This window comes from Ruditapes philippinarum, unplaced genomic scaffold, assembly GCF_026571515.1.
Source record: "Ruditapes philippinarum isolate M1 unplaced genomic scaffold, ASM2657151v2 ctg463_1_1_1_1, whole genome shotgun sequence".
In the NCBI taxonomy this organism is placed as follows: domain Eukaryota; kingdom Metazoa; phylum Mollusca; class Bivalvia; order Venerida; family Veneridae; genus Ruditapes; species Ruditapes philippinarum.
In genome coordinates this window covers 57,131-80,125 of record NW_026866611.1, presented here as the reverse complement: position 1 = coordinate 80,125, position 22,995 = coordinate 57,131, and the positions used below count along the sequence as shown (strand labels likewise).

The 22,995-nt window shown below is 34.8% G+C and overlaps 1 protein-coding gene across 1 annotated transcript; it reads right to left on the bottom strand.

The window, feature by feature from the left end:
- Window positions 1-10,643: 10,643 nt before the first annotated feature.
- LOC132733051 (tRNA-splicing endonuclease subunit Sen54-like) lies at window positions 10,644-22,923 on the bottom strand. Its single transcript, XM_060719631.1, has 9 exons — window positions 22,810-22,923; window positions 19,894-20,058; window positions 19,188-19,251; window positions 17,824-17,907; window positions 17,357-17,505; window positions 15,760-16,631; window positions 15,024-15,073; window positions 13,928-14,064; window positions 10,644-12,590 (listed from the first exon to the last, which is right to left on the bottom strand). Exons 1-9 carry the CDS (start codon window positions 22,815-22,817, stop codon window positions 12,434-12,436), a joined length of 1,686 nt encoding a protein of 561 aa, XP_060575614.1. The 5' UTR covers window positions 22,818-22,923; the 3' UTR covers window positions 10,644-12,433.
- Window positions 22,924-22,995: the final 72 nt, after the last annotated feature.

Here is a 22,995-nt window from a genome sequence, read left to right as displayed (position 1 = left end):
TTGAAACCATAAAAATTGTCTCCAAATTAAGAAAATTTGCTGTTTTCAATTTTTCTTACTAGGTTTTTGTGTGTGAACCTTTATTGTAACTAGTGATAAAGAAATAAGTGACTTTTTAGAATATTGGTAAAAATGATTTTAGTGTTTTTATTATTCATTTAAATTGGCTTTTCATTGCATTGAATTGATTAAATAAGCTTTTGAGGCCATTTTTCACAAAGAAATAACAACTTTTATATGCTTTTTTTCTCAATTTATCAAAATAATGATTTACTGTTGCAATTTACAAAAAATGTGGCGGAAAAAACATTCAGATATTGATTTTTTGATTTATTTCACTTTGTCATTTTGTCTAAAAAGTTACTCTGTGTAAACTTGTAAATTTTTCTCTAAAATGGTCTTACAATTAATTCATAAATAGAAGATCCCTTATTTTTTATTTAAAAAAAAAGAAGAATTTGTTTGAATAATAATAGATCCCATAAAAAATATTTAAAAAAAACTTGTATCTATCAACCATGTGACCCTTTTAAGACTTAGTGTTGTGGTAATTAAATTAATGATGGAGTATTCCAAAGTTATACCATGACGAGTCCATTCACAAAAATTAGGGTTAACTTACTTAAATTTGAACACAAGGTTTCTCAAAGTAAATGTTAAAATGGTGCTCAATAGAATTTTGCAGTTTATTTTATACAAAAGAAGTGTGTGTAGTATGATGTATTTGTCTCTAGTTAAGGTTATTTTACAATTATATTTCATGTTATTTATACCTTGAATCTCACTTGTATTTTCTGTTTTACTCTGCTGCAGAAGTCCATCAAAAAAAATAAAACTTCCATTTTCAGCTATATTGTTGTTTCTTTGTTGTTTTTATTTTGGATATAACTATATGAACAGAAGCTTTACCTCAGTTCTTGTTTTATGTCTTGATTGGGTTTACGTCGAAACAATTTATAGGTCATATGACGAAAGTTCCAACTTTACTGTGAAACACCTTTCGAGTCCCTTTCCAAAACCATATTTCGGCATCAAACAGGCACCTGGGCCCAACTACGAACCACATTTCGGGTAAGCAGCAACTTACCTCACCATAGAAAGAATCCAATAACCATTGTCTTGCAAGCACAGGGTGGACAATGGTTTAAGTTAAGATTTAGCCTCATGGTTTTTGACAAATCTCGGTGATCGAACCAAATAACCAGCATTCCGAGATAACTGGTTTAAACATATTTTAGCTCAATGACAGAACAAGTTCTTTCAACTTATATTAATCACTTTCGAGTCTGCTTCTGGTAATCAACCAGCACTGGTGTCATATATGAAGAAACATGGTTGTGACCCGATTAGGGCTGAACTTATCTCTGTATGGAGAGGCAGACACTTTAACCATTTGGCCACCACTCCAGGATAACTAACCAATTTCTCCGCAAGTGCACATGAAATGTGTTTAGTTATTAGATTCTAGCAGGGATAATGCCTTGTGTTTGTTACTGGTATTGAGTCCCGTCAAAACTTGGTCTTACATCATTAGAACCATTAAATGTTATGAAAGTGAACTTTAAACGGACTTGCAACAATTGTCTGACAACAACTTATGCTTAGGAGTATATCCGGTTAGCTGCGTAAAACAGAACAGATATTAGTTGGTTATTACAGAATTTATTTTAGTTTGATTGTGTAGGAAGCTATAAGCTTATAGACACACTTTTGAACCCTTTCCTGGGACCAACCAGTACTTACCAATGTGTGTAAAGTTTCTTGCTCAAGGAAACAATGACTTGCCCCTGACAGGGTTTGAACCCATGCAGCTAACTATCACTAGATTAGTTGTCTGACACTTTAACCACTCAGCCATGCAGACATTAGTTGTATCATTGAGTTAACTGGCAACGATTTCACTCGATTAACTCCATACAAAACAAATAAACACATAAAACAAAAAGAACATCTTCAATGCATTCAGTTTGTTGCAACAGATTGTCAACAACTGCACAAGTGTATTTTACATCAATTATCTATCTGTCTAGACCAATCTAACTTATTAAGTGGTTCTACTTTTTTTATGCCGTAAAACATAACGGCGGTTACCAGGTATCGATAATATATAGTTTATACTTTACAGACTTTTATGAACTTATTGATAATATAACAGCCTATTACTTGACATTTTACAGACCTTCAGTTCACTACTGACAGTTCTGTCCAGCTGCTGCCCAATGAAGCAGAAACTTGTAAACAAAATAAAGTACATTGAAGCAGAAACTTGTAAACAAAATAAAAATACATTGAAATATCAACATGTTTTACCTAATCTTGTCTATTATCATGTAATATTAAAACAGCAGTATACAGGAGTATTCAACTGTAACTCAGGAAATCATCTTGTTCTATGTCATTTAATTCTATCAATCTGTGAATGTAGAGATCTTTTGAGGTATCTCTGGCCCTTTTAAGTACAGTGGAAACCCAACAACCTAACGTGCAGCTTGGAGAGTGGAAAACCCATGTAATTATGTAACCTGCTGCAGTTTCAGTGTGGAAACTTCATATCTACCAACTCTTGCAGTGTTAGAGTTAAAGGCCTGTATTTCCAGTCTCTTAGAGAGTCAAAATGAAAGCCTTACATCTGCAATATATTGAAGTATGAAAACCCTACACCTGAGTGCCAGCTCTTGCAGTTAAAGTATAAAAACCCTATGTTTGCCAGCTCTTGCAGTTAAAGTATAAAAACCCTATGTTTGCCAGCTCTTGCAGTTAAAGCATAAAAACCCTATGTTTGCCAGCTCTTGCAGTTAAAGCATGAAAACCCCTACATCTGTCATCTCCTGCAGTTCAAGCATGAGAAAACTACATCTGCCAGCTCTTGCATGAAAACAATACACCTGCCAGCTCTTGCAGTTTCATAGTTGAAACCTTGCACTTTCCAGCTCTTGCAGGTAAAGCATGAAAACCTTACATCTGCTAATCTCTTGCAGATACAGCATGAAAACACTACATCTGCCAGCTCTAGCAGTTTTATAGTTTAAGCCCTACACTTGCAAGCCCGTGCAGTTTCAGCAAGAAAACTACATTCATAAGGTTTTGTTGTTTCAGGGTTAAAAAAATACATTTGACAGCTTTTGCAGTATTAACATGAAAACCCTACATTCAAAACAACTTGCAGTTTGAGAGTTGACGTTCTATATCTACCAGAACTGCAACCTCTTGCAGTCTAAGTATGAAAGCCCTACATTCTCAAGTTCTTGTATTTTCACAATGATACATGTAGCCCTTTATCTGCAATTTTTGCAGTTTCAGTACAAACTCTTTCAGTTTCCCAATCTTAATTGTTTGCATTTTCAAATGAAAGCTCTGCAACTGCTGCAACCTCTTGCAGTTTTAGAGTTGAAGCATCACATCTGCAAGCTCTGATAGATGAAGTCCAACATCTGCAAGCTCTGGCAGTTGAACCCCTACATGACCAATCTTTGACAATGAAAGCCCCACTCTGCATTCTCTCAAAATTGAAGCCAACATCTACAAGCTCTGACAGTTTAAGCATTACTTCTGCAATGACCAACAATTCAAGCCCTACATCTGCGATGACTGACAATTGAAATGGACAATTATGATGGACAATTCAAGCTCTACATCTGCAATGATGGACAATTCAAGCCCTACATCTGCAATGATGGACAATTCAAGCCCTACATCTGCAATGATAAACAATTCAAGCCATACATCTGCAGTGACTGACAAAACAAGCTGTATATCTGCAAAGATGGACAAAACAGGCACTACATCTGCAATTACTGACAAAACAAGCCATATATCTGCAGTGACTGACAAAACAAGCTGTATATCTGCAAAGACTGACAAAACAGGCACTACATCTGCAATTACTGACAAAACAAGCCATACATCTGCAGTGACTGACAAAACAAGCTGTATATCTGCAAAGATGGACAAAAACAGGCACTACATCTGCAATTACTGACAAAACAAGCCATATATCTGCAATGACTGACAAAACAAGCCATATATCTGCAATGACTGACAAAACAGGCCCTACATCTGCAATGACTGACAAAAAAAAGCCATATACCTGCAGTGACTGACAAAAAAGCCCTATATCTGCAAAGATGGACAATACAAGCCCTACATCTGGAACAACTGACAATTCAAGTCCGACATCTGCAATGACTAACAATGGAAGTCCTTCATCTGCAATGACTGATAAAACAAGCCATATATCTGCAATGACTGACAATTCAAGCCCTACATCTGCAATGACTGACAAAACAAGCCATATATCTGCAATGACTGACAAAACAAGCCATATATCTGCAATGACTGATAAAACAGGCCCTACATCTGCAATGACTGACAAAAAAAGCCATATACCTGCAATGACTGACAAAACAAGCCCTATATCTGCAAAGATGGACAATACAAGCCCTACATCTGGAACAACTGACAATTCAAGCCCTACATTTGCAATGACTAACAATGGAAGCCCTACATCTGCAATGACTGACAAAACAAGCCATATATCTGCAATGACTGACAATTCAAGCCCTACATCTGCAATGACTGACAAAACAAGCCATATATCTGCAATGACTGACAAAACAGGCCATATATCTGCAATGACTGACAAAACAAGCCCTATATATGCAAGCTTTGGCAGTTGACACTGCTCTACATCTGTAACCTAATGCACTTTGGACAGAAATTTTACTTTTCATGCAACCTTCTGCAGCTTCACAATGAAAGTCCTACATACACAACACCTTGTTATGCCATTGATTTAATGACACCAACTGCTGTCGTGACATCCAACAGCTAAGTTATAATTTATGCTGAAAGCAATATACAACTTTCCATTTTCTGCTCTCATTTACCTGTTCAAGGTTATTTGCTTAATATAGTACATTTTGTACATGAACATCTGTAAAGGATCAAAGAAAAACTTAACTGCCAAAGGCTTTTATAGATCTTAACTCATGCAAAAGGTGCATTAGCATGAATTTTGCATGATTTTTTTCCCCATTTTCTTCTAGACGTTAGATCGAGAATCAATGCTTACCTTTTTACTTTTAATGTCTGTTTCTGTACATTAAGTTGTTTTATTAATGGTTAAGTTTGAAGTCGTACCACCTTTGTAAAGATCACAGGATGACTTTGCATTTACTTTTAAAATATAGATCCAATATGTTGCAAGATTCATTGTTTCAGACAACAAGGATATAAACTGGATTGAATCATCTGCTTCTAATAATCTTGCTAGATAACCTCTTCCTCCTAACCCTTACCACCCAAAATATCTTAAATGGACTTGACCATCTTTCATTCTGGTCAAAACCATTCATCATTTTTAGGGACAAAATTGAAATGAATAGTGAACAGTGCAATACATGCGTTTATAGGTGCATTTTACTAATATAGTCCCATATTAATTGTAAATAATATCCAAAGCATAAAAGAAATAACTACATGTAGTATGAAGTAAATTTTTAGGCAATAATGGTGCATATTCAATCTGAATTACACAGCTTTTAAAGTCAAAGACATTGCAGAATTACATATATTAGCTAAAGTTTGTTATTACAAATATTTCAATAATTCGAATTATTCCAGCTAAATTATCTTAAATGGACTTGTTCATCTTTCAATCTTGACAAAACCATTCTTCATTTTAGGGAAAATAATTCAAAATATGTACTTATTGAATAGCAAACATTGCAAACCTGATGATCAGACAGCTAGGATGTGTCGTCTGCTCTTGGTCTGTGCAGGTCACATGGGTAGAATGTGTTGCCGCTAGCAACAGGATCAAAGACTTACTTATTAGCCAAAGGTGCATTTGTATAAAGATCAAAAATTATTGCACACCTTGTTTCTTTTTATGTCTCAGTATACAGTTATATTTTTTTTCTGGTTTTAAGCCAATATACAAATATAAAAAAGAATTGCATGGTGACTAATGTAAGCAATTACTTATTGAAGAGCACATGAAGAAAATATAACAAAAAATATTTTACTACAGCTGTTTGCAACTAAATCTACCCATTCAACCAGTACAGACCCAAGATCAGCTGACATCTTTGCCATCTGATCATGGTCTGCACTGTTGAAACATCTGTGCCATCTAATCATGACCTGCACTGCTGACACATCTGTGCTGTCTGATCCTGGTCTGCACTGTTGACACATCTGTGTCATCTGATAATGGTCTGCACTGTTGATACATCTGTGCTGTCTGATCATGGTCTGCACTGTTGACACATCTGTGTCATCTGATAATGGTCTTCACTGATGACACATCTGTGCCATAAATAATGGTCTGTACTTTTGACACATCTGTAAAGCCTTAACACATCTATGCCATCTGATCATGGTCTTCACTGTTGACACATCTGTGCCATGGGAACATGGTCTGCACTGTTAACACATCTGTGCCCATCAAAACATGGTCTGCACTGCTGACCCATCTGTGCCATAAATAATGGTCTGTACTTTTGACACATCTGTGCCATCAGATTATGGTCTGCACTGTTGTCACATCTGTGCCATCAGAACATGGTCTGCACTGTTGACACATATGTGCCATAAGATCATGGTCTGCACTGTTGACATATCTGTGTCATCGGAACATGGTCTGCACTGTTGACACATATGTGCCATAAGATCATGGTCTGCACTGTTGACACATCTGTGTCATAAGATCATGGTCTGCACTGTAGACATATCTGTGCCATGTGATCATGGTCTGCACTGTTGACACATCTGTGTCATAAGATCATGGTCTGCACTGTAGACACATCTGTGCCATAAGATCATGGTCTGCACTGTTGACATATCTGTGTCATAAGATCATGGTCTGCACTGTTGACACATATGTGCCATAAGATCATGGTCTGCACTGTAGACACATCTGTGTCATAAGATCATGGTCTGCACTGTTGACACATATGTGCCATAAGATCATGGTCTGCACTGTAGACACATATGTGCCATAAGATCATGGTCTGCACTGTTGACATATCTGTGTCATCGGAACATGGTCTGCACTGTTGACATATCTGTGCCATCGGATCATGGTCTGCACTGTTGACACATCTGTGCTGTGTGATCATGGTCTGCACTGTTGACACATCTGTGCCATCGGAGCATGGTCTGCACTGTTGACACATCTGTGTCATAAGATCATGGTCTGCACTGTAGACACATCTGTTGCCATAAGATCATGATCTGCACTGTAGACACATCTGTGCCATAAGATCATGGTCTGCACTGAAGACACATCTGTGCCATAAGATCATGGTCTGCACTGTTGACACATCTGTGCCATAAGATCATGATCTGCACTGTAGACACATCTGTGCCATAAGATCATGGTCTGCACTGAAGACACATCTGTGCCATAAGATCATGGTCTGCACTGTTGACACATCTGTGCCATGTGATCATGGTCTGCACTGTTGGCTTTTTAGTGAGTATATATTTTGAAAATTTCTCTAAAAGTGAAGAATGGTTTTGTCCAGATTCAAAGATTGACAAGTCCATTTAAGATATTTAGGATGTTAAGGGTTAAGCACAGGCTTCATATACTTGGTACAGTCAAGCTAAAATAAATCAAAAAGGAAAGTTTTCTACAAATATGGCAACACTTGTTCCTTTTGTTTAAAACTAAAGATTTGATAATCAAACTGAAGAATGTTTACTGTTTAAACTTTACATAAAATTTAAATACTACACATATAACAATAAATGATAATATACTGGCAGTGCATATCAAAATAAATTTGTAATTATTTTATAGTATTATTGCATTATAAACATGTACATTGAGTAAAAGAAAATTTCTATGGTGTAGTTTTAAGACCATTGCAAGTAAATTTCCTATTTATTCTAAACCGTCACATAAATTATGATAAAAAATGTTAATTGGTAACTATTTTTGTTCATATTACCATAATTCAAAGAACAAGATTTTCCATAATACATTATGTCTGCACCAACAGCTGTTTTACAGGCAGATAAAATGAAACAAATTCTTGGAAATTAGAAATATTCTATATGTTTGTTTGTGCAGCAGCTGATATCATACAAAAAAAGCAGACAACACTTAAATTGAGTCTGCAGTTAAAGTAACACAAGTTCTGTCCCAAGACCAGTCTGCTCAACTATTCTCAGTGCCTAAGGCAGCAACAAGTCTTGTCATATATGATATCATCATGCAAATTTAACCCGTTTCTCACTGGAACTGAAATATATAAGCTGCTGCCACCAGTATAGAGCCAGGCCAGCCTGAAATTTAGTGCCTATACAGATCCTGGTCAGCCTGAATTTTAGTGCCTATATAGAACCAAGCCAGCCTGAATTTTAGTGCAAATATAGAGCCAGGTCGGCCTGAATCTTAGTGCAAATATAGAGCCAGGACAGCCTGAATCTTAGTGCAAATATAGAGCCAGGACAGCCTGAATTTTAGTGCCTATATAGAGCCAGGTCAGCCTGAATCTTAGTGACAATATAGAGCCAGGCCAGCCTGAATTTTAGAACCAATAGAGCCAGGCCAGTGTGAATTTTAGTGCATATATAGAGCAAGGCCAGTTTGAATTTTAGTGCATATATAGAGCCAGGCCAGCCTGAATTTTATTGCATATATAAAGCCAGGCCATCATGAATTTTAGTGCATAGACAATGCCCTACTGTTGGTAAATTTGATACTGAAATCCCCTTGACTTTGAATGCACTGTTCCAAACTTGAACAACTCGATTTCACAAAGTCAGCAGGTTACAGGTAAAGAGAAAAACATTAGAGTGCAGTCAGTGTTCAGAAAACATCCCAAACAGGCAGGAGTGTGTCACTGACAGAAAATGCTCCCTTGTCCCTAAGAAATAGATATCAAACCTAAATCCCTGATGGTAAAAGAATTTACCAAATTTGGGAATTTGGACAAAGTTGTCATTACTTTTGGGTGGAGATTTTGACCAAAGAAAAAGGGACAATGGATTAACCTCCATTTCTAAATTGTGTCTATAAGCTTATAGCTTCCTACACAATCAAACTAAAACAAGAAACATGGCAATGCCATGAAACCAGGTTTTCAATTATCACCATTGTAGATAAATATGTTGTATTTGAAATACAAATACAAGCAACAAACAATGTAACTATGTGCAATGTAAAACATGAATAATGTAGGAGGAATTGCCACTGAAGAAGTGTTCACTATAATATTATGTATAAGGAAAAAAACAAAGGGCCATAATTAGGTCAAAAACTATCCAATCACAAAACCCCGACAATATGTGCCAGGGTGCTTGATGACAAAGCTTCTGTGAAAGTTTGAACAAAATCCGTTGAGAAATGTAGGACGAGTTCAGCACAGAAGAATTTGTTCACTATAATTATATTGATAATTCTGTATAATGAAAAACAAGTTACAAAGAAGACATGAAATTATATATCATATCTTTTTTAAATTACCTCCAAAGATGATATGACCTTTGACTGCCAAATCAAGTTAAAATCATGTAAACAGGATTTTCAATGTTAATGTCACTGTGACCTTGACCTTGGAGCCAGCCATGCGGAACATGCGTTCTGCACGTCATCTTGATGTGGTAAACATTTGTCTGAAGTTTCATCAAAATTCTTCAAAGGGTTGAAGAGTTACAGAGCGGACAGGATTTTCAATGTTAATGTCACTGTGACCTTGACCTTGGAGCCAGCCATGCGGAACATGCGTTCTGCACGTCATCTTGATGTGGTAAACATTTGTCTGAAGTTTCATCAAAATTCTTCAAAGGGTTGAAGAGTTACAGAGCGACAGGATTTTCAATGTTAATGTCACTGTGACCTTGACCTTGGAGCCAGCCATGCGGAACATGCGTTCTGCACGTCATCTTGATGTGGTAAACATTTGTCTGAAGTTTCATCAAAATTCTTCAAAGGGTTGAAGAGTTACAGAGCGGACAGGATTTTCAATGTTAATGTCACTGTGACCTTGACCTTGGAGCCAGCCATGCGGAACATGCGTTCTGCACGTCATCTTGATGTGGTAAACATTTGTCTGAAGTTTTCATCAAAATTCTTCAAAGGGTTGAAGAGTTACAGAGCGGACAGGATTTTCAATGTTAATGTCACTGTGACCTTGACCTTGGAGCCAGCCATGCGGAACATGCGTTCTGCACGTCATCTTGATGTGGTAAACATTTGTCTGAAGTTTCATCAAAATTCTTCAAAGGGTTGAAGAGTTACAGAGCGGACAGGATTTTCAATGTTAATGTCACTGTGACCTTGACCTTGGAGCCAGCCATGCGGAACATGCGTTCTGCACGTCATCTTGATGTGGTAAACATTTGTCTGAAGTTTCATCAAAATTCTTCAAAGGGTTGAAGAGTTACAGAGCGGACACAATTTCGTTTGACGCCCATCCGCCCATCTGCCCATCCGCCCATCCGCCCGCCATACCCCAATCTAATAACCAGGATTTTCAAAATTGAAAACCTGGTTAAAAATAGGTATAAACCAAACCTCCATTTCTTACTTCAGCCATCACCCATGACCAAAAGAGGATTTTACTGTTATTTTTAGTAATCCTTTAAGAGTGGAAATGATAAAAAAAAAAATATATATATATAGAGAATCTCCTATGTCTCGCCTTGCACAAAATATTGTTACATGCATTTTAAAGCTTTTTTGTTCTATGAACCTTTATACTTAAGTGTAGTTCTAATATATGGACAACACATGATTAACTAGTTTTGACTTTAATGTCCTCATCAAAAATTACATAATAAATTAAACAAAACATATAAAGTAACATATGTTTGGATGGCAACACTACAACATGGCAAATAATATACATGTCACATCTTTATCACATAACCTTGCTTATTGTCAGTGTAATATAAATTTTACAGCAAATACTTATTTCTTAATATTTCTTAATATAAAAACAGTCAATACAGTGCAGATTTAGCTGTTCTTGTTTTTTTGTTTTCATTTTCTTGGAAAGATTCCATGTCTTTTCAAATACATCCATAAAAACCTTGCTTCCACAAGCTTGCTTTATAAACTTCTAGACTCCTAAATCAAAATGAAAAGCATAAAAAAACTTAAAAACTCTGAAATGAAAATTTATCAAATCAATAATAGATTACAAACATAGAACTTATTACAAATGGTTTTCAATGCCTTTTGTTTAACAGTCAAGACTTGCAAAAGCAGTGTCGTCAAATGTCAAAAATGTTCAATTTCATGAAAAAAACACACAGAAAACTGTAAGATGTGCATAACTATCGTCTCATACATTTTTGAAAAGTAGTAGTGCAGTTACTGTAACAGAATAAGTCCTTCTAAACTTAATAGGAGTTAATCAGTTATTGCACTAAGGTGACGAAATGTCATCTAGATAATACGCTAATTTTTTTTATGATATAATAATAATTAACCTTAAACTTGATTTTAATCTTTTCATATTTTTGTAGCAGTTTCCTTTAAGACAGCAAGCTTGACTATTTTTAGCATTTAGCATCTGAAAGCAGAATAACAACAGGTCTTTGAAAACTTGATTATCAAAAAATAATGCACAAACATATCATACTTCAGGCTGGGTTATGTACTCTCAAATTTAGAATTAGGTATGTAGGTTAAAAAAACTAATCTATGTTTCAAAGTATGTGTAATATATAGAAGGTTTCTGTCCAAAATGTTGGGAAAATCTAAATCACTAACACATTTTCAGCAGATATGCATTTATCATCCCAGAGAAATGTCCTGAGGAAGTGATGGGTCAGCCATTTTTATGGATTTAAATCACTACAGTGTTGGAGCATTCCTTAAGACGCTTGCAGAAATCATGATCACCATGTAGAAAGATATCATTTATATCGCAAACTGTTACATTTTTCATTCATGATTGTATATAAATCAGTGTGAAGAGATGAATCAGAAGTGCATTTTTAGATCATGCAAGCAGCTTGTCCAGTATATACCAGACTATGGTATTTAGTGTGGTGCTCCAAGACATTTTTTTAGACTCACTTCAGTTTCATCTCCAACAGTCTCAGCCATTTTTATCTCTAACAGTTCATCAGCAAAGAGAGATGTCTGAAGGAACTGGCAAGTCTCTAACAGTTCATCAGCCCAGATACATATCCCGAAGAAGTGGTAGGTTGGCCTTTTTTTTTATCTCCAACAGTTCATCTGCCCAGAGAAACTGGTAGGTTGGCCAATTTTATCTCCAACATTTCATCAGCCCAGATACATATCTTGAGAAAGTGGTAGGTAGGCCATTTTTATCTCTAACAGTTCATCAGCCCAGAGAGATGTCCGGAGTAAGTAGCTGGTTGGCCATTTTTATCTCTGACAATGCATGAGCCCAGAAAGATATCCCAAGGAACTGATAGGTCGGCCATATTTAAGCCCAACAGTACATCAGCCCAGAGAGATGTCTCGAGGAAGTGGCATGTCGGCCATGTTGTAGAAAATTATATTGCCACAATCAACTATTGCCCAATGTAGCAATGAGTCATCATTTAAATAACTCATGATAGAGTTGACATCTTTAAGGCCTGGTACTGGATCACTTGGTCTGGAAACAAAACAATCATAAAACAATCATGACTACAGCTTTCTATGTCTTCCCTAACAACTAAAGGGAGGTAACTTAATAAAATACAACTGAAAAAATTTCGTCAATGTATGCTCTTAAATATTTAGTTTCTTATAGTATACACTTAAAAATAATATTATAAATATTAGGTGTAATGCTAGCTAAGGCCACCAGACAAAATTCAAATACACTGTGGGTAAATATTCCTAACAAAGTGTCACAAGTCAAATAAGCATTACCATGTAGAGCTGTACAGCAGTAAATTAAGAAGTGACACTATAATCAGAAATCTTACTTCTTAAAGGCACATTATGCCCCTGGAATGATTTTATTTTCATTTTGCAAAATCTTTCTAATATTGATGCCCTGTTAAAAGTTTCCGAAATGTTTCTATGCTCCATCTTTTGCTTGTCACTTTTTAGCCATTAGTAAAAATATAGTGACATAGTATTTTGCATGGAAGTCAAAATACTACTTTTTTTACATTTTGCTACTTTAATGACATATAATTTCACATTCACAGTAAGTTTCTCCATGTGATAAGTATCTAAAATGCTCTAAAACCATAACTTAAACATTACAAAACTCATGTTTGCCGGTTCTAAAGAATGAAAAAAAAAATCTTTTTTGAGGCATAATGTGCCTTTAACAGACTTATCAGCAATAAATACATGTATTTTTTCATGATAACAACATTTACCATACCTCCGGGCAAGAGAACAGATTTTTAAACATTCAAACATAAGAATAGTTATTAACAGTATTACAGAATTGTACCAAAATTCACAATGTACATGTAAGTGACACTGCTTGTTTCATTCAAAATGTGCCAGTATTTTCTACTTCTATCTTCATATTTCCATCCCGTTTCTAACAGAGTAAGGGATTTTTCTACACTATTTGGACAGGCTGTAATGGATTTTTTCGATAGAAAGTGTCATAGGCTAGGTAAAATCACTTTACATATACAAGTATACTTAATAACATTTTTTAAAATATTGAACTCTTTTTAAATTTTCCTAAAAATCAACAAAGATCTGAAAGCCTGCTTGCTTAACCTGCTGAAAGTGATAAGCCTTTGCCACAAGTATAGAGCCAGATCAGCCTACACATCCATGCAGTCTGTACTGTTGGTACATTGTAGCTTAAATTTTGATATTTTGTTACTGGAATTCCCTAAATATTGAATGGACTCTTCCAAATTCAAAGCAGGGAAAGTCCATTACATAAATTCAGCAGGTTAAAGGTTTGAATAGCCTACAAGAGAGTTCACAAGAAAAAAAGAAGCTGACAATACAAGATAAACATGTACCTACCTCACAACTTTAACTCTAAAGTCCGGAATACCTGGTCTAGTTTTCTTAAAACTAGAATTAGGAGCATATACATCAAACTGAGGTAGATTGTCTGGTACAGTATCACATCTGTAAATATAATAGTAGATATTTGTTTGCTTTTATAGAATATCGAATATATCACACTAACAAGAAAAGTGTGAGCAAGAAGTGAGAGTGAAGATTTGAGAGAAAACTTCACTTCCATGTAAAAATATTCAATATTGCCTTAAAACAATCAGATTTGCATTTTTATCTTATGTTGTTTTATATATTTTCTAATTAAAGTGTATATAGTAATATATCAGCTACAAAAAGTATTCTGATTTTGAAGAAGAATACAGACTGTGCTTCCAGAATGCTTGTATACAATAAATGAGCTGCGTCATGACAAAACCAACATAGTGCCTTTGCAACCAGCATGGATCCAGACCAGCCTGCGCATCCGCACAGTCTCTGATCAGGATCAATGCTGTTCGCTATCAGTTTCTCTACTTGCTATAGGGTTTGTAAGCAAACAGCATGGATCCTGATCAAACTGCGCGGATGCGCAGGCTGGTCTGGATCCATGCTGGTCACAAACCCATTATGTTGGTTTTGTCGTGATGCGGCTCAAATATGGTAGTTTATTGTCTTAAAGATGAATGGTGCATGTAATAAATCATTGCTAAATGGTTAAAACCCTACTTAAAATAGCAACATAATATTTTATTCCGGAATATTTTATTCTGTTTATGAACAATATTCATGTGTGTTGAGTAACAGAAACATTTTTATCTTACATCACTTTTGATAATTGACTTTAAGACTATGAAAACAATATAATTTTACTGTTAATAAATTTCATAAAAAACAATTTCATAAGATATAGCTTAATACCCTTAAAATTAACCAGACATTATCTAAAAATGTTGTCATGTGACACTAATCTACTTGACTTTATTGAGATATCATAAGTGTCTACATTTGTTGTCCGTTCTACTTTTCTGTATCTTTCAATGTATACTAGAATGTGAACCAAATTCTGTGTTTAACTCAGATTAAATCAGAAGGATAAAACTTAAGAATTTAAAACTTACTTCTTAAGCCCATCATCTTTAATTACACTCAACTGTTCTAATACAGCGTCTGAAAAAAATAATGAAGAAACAAACTGCATTGTGGAAATAACATTACACGTAACATTTCTAAAAATAAAATTCACACATATTCACACGCTTGAAGTTGAATGATAATCTAATATGATCCCTGCAAAATAGAACATTATTCACATTTTGTATCATCAGTTCACATAACTGGCCAAATGGTAATGGTCAATTACTTTGTTTCACTTGCCACTCATTGCTTTGGGTTTGAATCCCGCTAGGGCCATGGATATCTTTCATGTGAGGAAGCTATCCAGCTAGAAAGGTCTAAGATTCACATATTGGTCACCTGGAGTTTGTCTTCACCAACAAAAGCTTTAAAATCGCCATAAGAACTTGAAAGTGTGCATTAATCAATTTAAAACCCTCCAAAAAGTTATTGCAAATTTACACTATTTCAGACAAAACATTTAGATGTAACAGTTAAAGTTTATGTCACAAAACACATTAAAGTATTGGGATATAAAAATCACATTACTGTATTTTATTTACTTTTGTTGAACAGTTGAAAAAAAAACAAATAAACAGGTGTACAAATAAAATTGTACACTGTTTCATGCATTAAAAGCTAGTCACAACAAATTGATTTTAATGCTTTATGGTATTATTATTAATCAGCATTTATGAAAATTACGGTGAATACTTATACCTAATACATAAGAAACTTACAAGTTGATCTTGAGTTTTCAGGTTTTACAAGTGGTTTCACTTTGTCTCCATACAGATGAGGAAATACTGATTTCCTATCCCATGATGATTTCTCCTTTTGTACGGCCATCTTGTACTGTTGCCAGTTTGTACATGACTTCTTGACTTTGTACCAACTGGTCATTATTTCCGGATACGAGAAATCTAGCTCTTGTACGAGAGCTTCATCTAAAATCTGCTGTTTTCTTTTTATCTTCTTTGTATTAATGTACAGTTTCTTATCAAAACTATACTGAGTTTCACTAAAGCTGACATCAGGTCCTTGTGGTATATATTTAACATTTGGACTATGAACTAACACTCTTTCACTCGAACTCTTAAAGTTGGGGAATTCAATGTCGTCAAAATTTGACCTTGATTGCTTTGTCTCTTCAACTTCATTATCTTTATTCCCTGGCATTTCATTACATAGTCCTTCCTGATTTACGTCATTGATTCCTAAATTGGAAGATTTGGGAGTTTTTATATTTTCACTTAAATGCTTCAAACAAGATACATCCCTCTCAAACCATACACTTTCATCTTTATTTTTACAGTTTCCACCAATTTGCTCATCTTTGTTGTTTGTTCTACAATCAGACTGGTCTTTGGTTATTTGTCTCTTTGACTGGCTGCCAAATTCATTCCCTGAAATAGCAGATGACTTTCCTTGTATACTGCTTGACACAGTCTGTCTACAATCTGTATTTTTAGTAACATCTCCTGCCCCATCGACATCCATAGACTGGTTGTTGTTGTTTTTATTTTCATTTTGTTTTTCTCTGTTCTTTTTCTTCTTGCGAGAGACATGTTTATCTAAACCAATCTTCCTCTCATATTTAGTAAAATCATACCTGAAATAAAATAGTGCTCTAAACTTATGTCTCTCTTTATTGTAATTTTTTTTTCTTGGTTGGGTTTAACATTGCACCAACACAGTAGCTTTAGAACATATGACGACTTTCCAGCTTTTACTGTTGCAGGAAGACCTCAGGTGTAATTCAGACATAAATGATTAAAGTGATAGCCGTCCTTAATGACATTGTTATAAACCTTTACCGAGACGATGGAATTTTGACTCTAAACTTTCATCAATACAAACATGCTATTGCTTCCATGCAATACCACTATACATGTATTTTAAACATTGTAGTTTTATCATGAAGCTGTTAAGTCATTAAAATATAGATGTAAGCAGCAAGCAAAGAAGTTTTGATGCCTTTTATGACGCCAAAATATCATTCAAATGCACTATTCAACAATATCATGTGAACCTTGACAATCAGGAAATGTACCTATATATTTCTCAAAGTGAATGTGCTTTTTGAAAGTTTAATAAACACCCATATTTGGTACAGTTTTCTCACATGTCAGTTTTGAAGTCATTTTCTGAGAAATGCAATTGTAATCAACAAGACATATTTTAGCCATATGCCTAATTTTTACTACAAACTACTGTAAAAAAAATCGTAACTTTCACATTCTACATGTACTATCCCAAGATTAAATTTGGCAGAAGAAAGATAACTACATATATGTAATGATTTCTGACAAATATCTTGCAAAAACAAAGTATTACCTCCCTTGATGTCTCAGCACAACATAACCAATTCTACGAAGATGAGAATAGACCTGATAGTACTCTAGCTGTATTTTGTCACCAATCAGTGTAGAGTAGGCCTCCTGTATACTTAATGGTAAACCTAGATACCATATCTCTAATACACCCTGTAATATAAATGTAATTGAAATAGCAAATTTGTATGAAATTAAATCCATAACCTGTGATTTTGTAATGGATTTGTACCATTTTTGAATAGGAAAAAGTCAATCAAAGTTAATAAGACTATTTTTAAGAGAAATTAAAACAGTTCTTGGTTCATGATACATTTTAACAAGATTTGTACTTGTATATTTACAGCTTTTATATTCTACTGTACCATCTTTTTTGCGAAATATACATGTATAAGAATGTTGACTTGCCTGTTGCTTTTATCCTCATAATCATTATACCTGTTCAATAATGCCTTACACCTTAATACTTACAATCTCTAACAAAAAGAGGGCCTCTTCTGGGTACAGCCATTTTCTTTTCTTTTCATCAAAGCCCATGTGCTCAAAGAAGTTTTTCTATAATCAAAATAGAACATGATACATGTAGTTCATATTTTGTCAGGAGAATTTACTAAATTGCTAATACTACAAAAAGGTCATCCTTAAAATATCATTTCTTTAAGAACAAGAGCTGTCACAAGGACAACATGCTCAATTTTTCTCTGTATTTGATAATAAAACATGGACTATTAACAAGATGGACACATACTTATCTTGGTCATAGTATCATACACATATCTTTGTCATATATTTGATTTTTTTTAATTGTATTTTTATCATAATATTGGTTTTAGACTAGACAAAAATTATTTTTACCTTATTTTTTTCCATTAAAGTGTAGGTTTTATATGTATTTTTATACACAACTCGAAATGTGTCATCATGCCACGGATGCCCCCGCATGCAGCCAAAATTTCAAATGTTATAATATTTGGTTCCAAATTTGTTTGCACAAATTATTTTTTTCATTCTATGTTCAAAGCCCTTAAAACTTTTCAATGTTAACACAAACCATTTTTATACAATGTTCAAGGCACTGAAATTATTCAGTCTTAACCTTTTGAAAATAGCATATTGCATATTTGTAGCCAAAATAATGGCTATATACATTTCCACAAAAGTATGAGTGCTGAAACTGAAAGTTCAAAATTTTTCCAACATTCAGGAAAGATAAGTTTGTCCAAAATCATTGAACAACGACCAAATTCCAACTTAAACTGCTTATTCCTAAGATGTATCTATATTATTTTCAAAGTGAAAGGGACATAACTCTGCCAAAAAATCATCGAAATATGACCAAATTCCAACTTGACCTGCGCATCCCTTTGACATATCCATATGTCAATTTTGAGTTGAATATGTAACACTGTTGGGTTAATAATGAACGGAAACTGAAAATTTCATATTATTTTCAAAGTAAAAGGGGCATAACTCTGCCAAAAATCATCGAACCATGACCAATTTCGAACTTGACCTGTATTTTCTCATGACATATCTATATGTCAAATTTGAGTTCAATATGTGCAACGGTTATTAAGATAATGAACGGAAACTGATGATGACGGAAGGACGGAATTACGGAATGACGGAACAGGGTAACACTATATGCCCTTGCCATTATATGGCGGGGGCATAAAAAGTAAACAATAAGCATCCATCTTCTACAGAAGATTACAGCAATTCTTAAAAATATCCAAAGCAATTACTCTTCAGTTATATAACTAAAGCTCTGGAAGTGAAAGAATTATGGGGCACATGTAATTACTGACTTTACTAGTACTAGAGTTTGAGCATACCATTTCATGACCCAGTTCCAGAAGTCCCACCTCTGGTTTCCACTCCCCTCTAACAAGGTCCATACTGAAAAATAGAAACAACATTAGCCTTATCTGATTGTAACATGGACATAACCTTAGAAGGACTGACAAGCATTTTTATAGATTCTCTGCAAGTAAATACCAACTTCTCCACGACAGCTCTTTCACATGAATAATTTAAAACATTGGTAAAAGGTAAATGGAACTAAACATAAAATTATCATCACAATTCTAATTGTTACAGAAAGACATACTGAAAGCTGCATTATAAAAATAACCCTAAAGCACTACCAACTGAGCAAATAAACCGTCCATTTGATTAATGAGATATGCAAAATGAATGGAAAAAGATATGATATGTACACACATTTTTCATCCTATGAAAATGACAATTATCTTCATCAGAAAACTTACAGGTACATTGTATGTACAACAATAAAGAATGAGAAAGCATTAAAAATGTGTACTTTTATAAATACAGTACAACCTCTACAGTGTGACCAACTATAGAGCAATCACCTTTTTTTCCAAAAAGTAAGATTTCACAATATACCCAACATCTGTATAGCAGCACCTGCTAGCAACAACCAAAATTTCTGTTTTCCAAAGGATGTTGCTTCACAGAGGTTGCACTGTTGTAAATCCTTGTAAATTATATTCAAGTAATGATATATATAATTAATACCTTCTCACAATTCTGGGTTCAGAAAGCACCCTTTCCCTCTCTTTGTTAAAACTTTCAATGCACTTTGCTTCTAACCATGACCCATCTGGCATGAACGCCTTTTCACCTCCTTTTCCAGGCAGTGCCTTCTCTAGGCCACTCTTATATTTGAATAGATCTTTAGCACTGTAAATAAATTTAAGCAAAACATTTTTACAATATACAGTGCACTTCGGATATAAAGAGATCGTCGGGACTTCTCAAGATTCCTCGGTATAACCGGGTCTCGTTATAACCGGGACAGAACAAATTGAGAAATCTGACACCGTAGAACATCATTTATTTCTACTTTTGCTTTCACGTAACTCCGCGTTGATGCACTACTTAGAGCCAGAGGTGGCCACAACCGATACTGAATTAAATGAAAAAATCGCATGCATTTTAAAAGTAATAAAACTGTTAATGAAATGATTAAAACCTATCTACACATAGTCAAAACATTATAGCCACAAAATAGATTAATTTAATTTGACCATCTCCTTAGAACTAGCGTAATTTAACAAATTAAAACATAATAAATAAACAACAAAATGCATATCAATGTTGTGCATGTATCTCTTTTTCATGCCCAACATTCGTTTTTACATTTCCGTCTTGATTTCCTGAAAAATAATAATAAAATATACACTGTCAGGTTTCTGTTTTTGCTGAGTATATAAACCAACTGTTGTATGATGTAAACAGTCCTTTAAAATCTTTATATGATTATGGAAATTCATTGATGTAATTTTTCATAATACGCGGAAAGTCCGAACAGGGCCAAAGGCCCCGCGAGGGCTGTAGCGCTCTTAGATAACATGTATGACGCGTATCAGTTCAAATGAAATCAAATTCAAACAAAATGAAAATTTCAAAAAAATATATATCCTATACCTAATGAGCTGTGTTAACTGGGCGCCACCATTTTGAAATCCTTTTGAGCTAAATATAGATATCAGAACGCTTTTAATGAGCGTCTACATAATTCAGACTATTTCTAGCAGACGCATGCTAAGTAACACTTCCGGTGAAAGAATGATGCACAAAATCAGAAAATAAACCTGCATTTCATTGATAAGAATTAAAGTAACGATTATAAATATAAAAAGTTACTTTAAGATATCCTTTTTGATAAATTAGCACATTAAAAATAACGTTAAAACAACAACTGTGATTAGAGATTAACAACAAGAGCGATCAGTAATCACATGTGTCGCCTCATGATGGCCAATTTCATGTTGGGACAAATTTTGTGACAGACGGACAGACAGACGGACAGTGCACAACTAGACTAACCACTTTGTACTGATCATTCCTGTAAAGTTTGGATAAAATTGCACCAGTAGTTTATGAGGAGTAGTCCGGACAAGCTTTTGCGTATCTGGCAACACACAGAAAAAAACACCTTTTTATCAAAGGGCCATAACTCGGCCAAAAATCATTCAACCGGAAAACCCGTGCAATATGCGCAAGGACTTGAGCTACAGATCAATCCTGTAAAGTTTCATTGAAATTGCATAAGTGGTATAAGAGAAGTAGTCTGGACAAACTTTAAAAATAAAAATTATTAAAGGGCCATAACTCAAACAAAAATCATTGAACCGGAAAATGCTGACAACATGCACAACTAGACTTGGTACTGATCATTCCTGTAAAGTTTGGATGAAATTGCACCAGTAGTTTATGAGGAGTAGTCCGGACAAGCTTTTGGGTATCTGGCAACACACAGAAAAAGAAACCTTTTTATCAAAGTGCCATAACTCGGCCAAAAATCATTCAACCGGAAAACCCGTGCAATATGCGCAAGGACTTGAGCTACAGATCAATCCTGTAAAGTTTCATTGAAATTGCATTAGTGGTATAAGAGAAGTAGTCCGGACAAACTTTAAAATTAAAAATTATTAAAGGGTCATAACTCTGACAAAAATCATTGAACCGGAAAATCCTGACAATATGCACAACTAGACTTGGTACTGATCATTCCTGTAAAGTTTGGATGAAATTGCACCAGTAGTTTATGAGGAGTAGTCCGGACAAGTTTTGTGACGGACGGACGGACAGACGGACAGACAGACAGACAGACGGACAGACGGACAGACAGACGACGGAGAAGTGATCCCTATATGTCGCCACTACTCCGTAGAGGCGACACAAAAATGGCGGACGGGATTTTCCAAACGCCGACACATGCGAAGAGGTCCCCCATTACGTTCGGAGATTTTCGGGATATTCCGAGCGATCCTGATGATAGGTTGAACACTACCAATTTATTTGTTTTGTTTATGGTACAAAAAACCTTCAAGAAAGATCTGGTTTACATGTGCACTAAATATGTTAGGCTAAAATCATAATTCATAAGAGCTTTCCGCGCCATAGGTAGCACCTAATTTCATAATAACAACACAAAATGAATGTATATCAATCGAGTGGCTACAATAAAAAAAGACTGCTTATCAAGTAGGTAGTTCTTTTTTGTGTCACGTCATTGTCCAGAACTGTTTAATATATAAGGGAGATAAATGTGCACTTAGCACTATCCTGAACTGTTCTAAACTGTAACATACTCCCCTGCTATATTAGTTTAAACATATTTATTTCAATAAATTGCTTCATTGAAATTCATCCTCGAAATCATAATTATCCAATAGAATGAAATATTGCTGTCTATAACCTATGTACAAAAATGCGACCTCTTAGCCAGCTTTGATTATTGTAAGTTGAGCAAGACAGAAATTAAGACAAATGCACATAGTGGTGTTCAGCCGTCAGATAACATTGAAGTAATAAGCGTCTAGTAACTATGAGCATTTTGTAGAGGAATAATTTATCAATTTCGGAACAATTTAGCAATAAAATAACATAAATATGTTTAAAAAGAAGGTCTAATACAATAATCACCCAAGCATATTTGTAACCACGATTATCAAATCGTCTTTAAATGAATAATTGCGATATTTCACGCTATTTCATGAGGCGTTCACGAGGCGCTTGAATTATTGGAGCCGGTGCTGTATTAGTTTAATCGACTCGTGAGAAAAAACGTGTTTACAATAGTTACGGAAGTAAACATCACACATATTGATT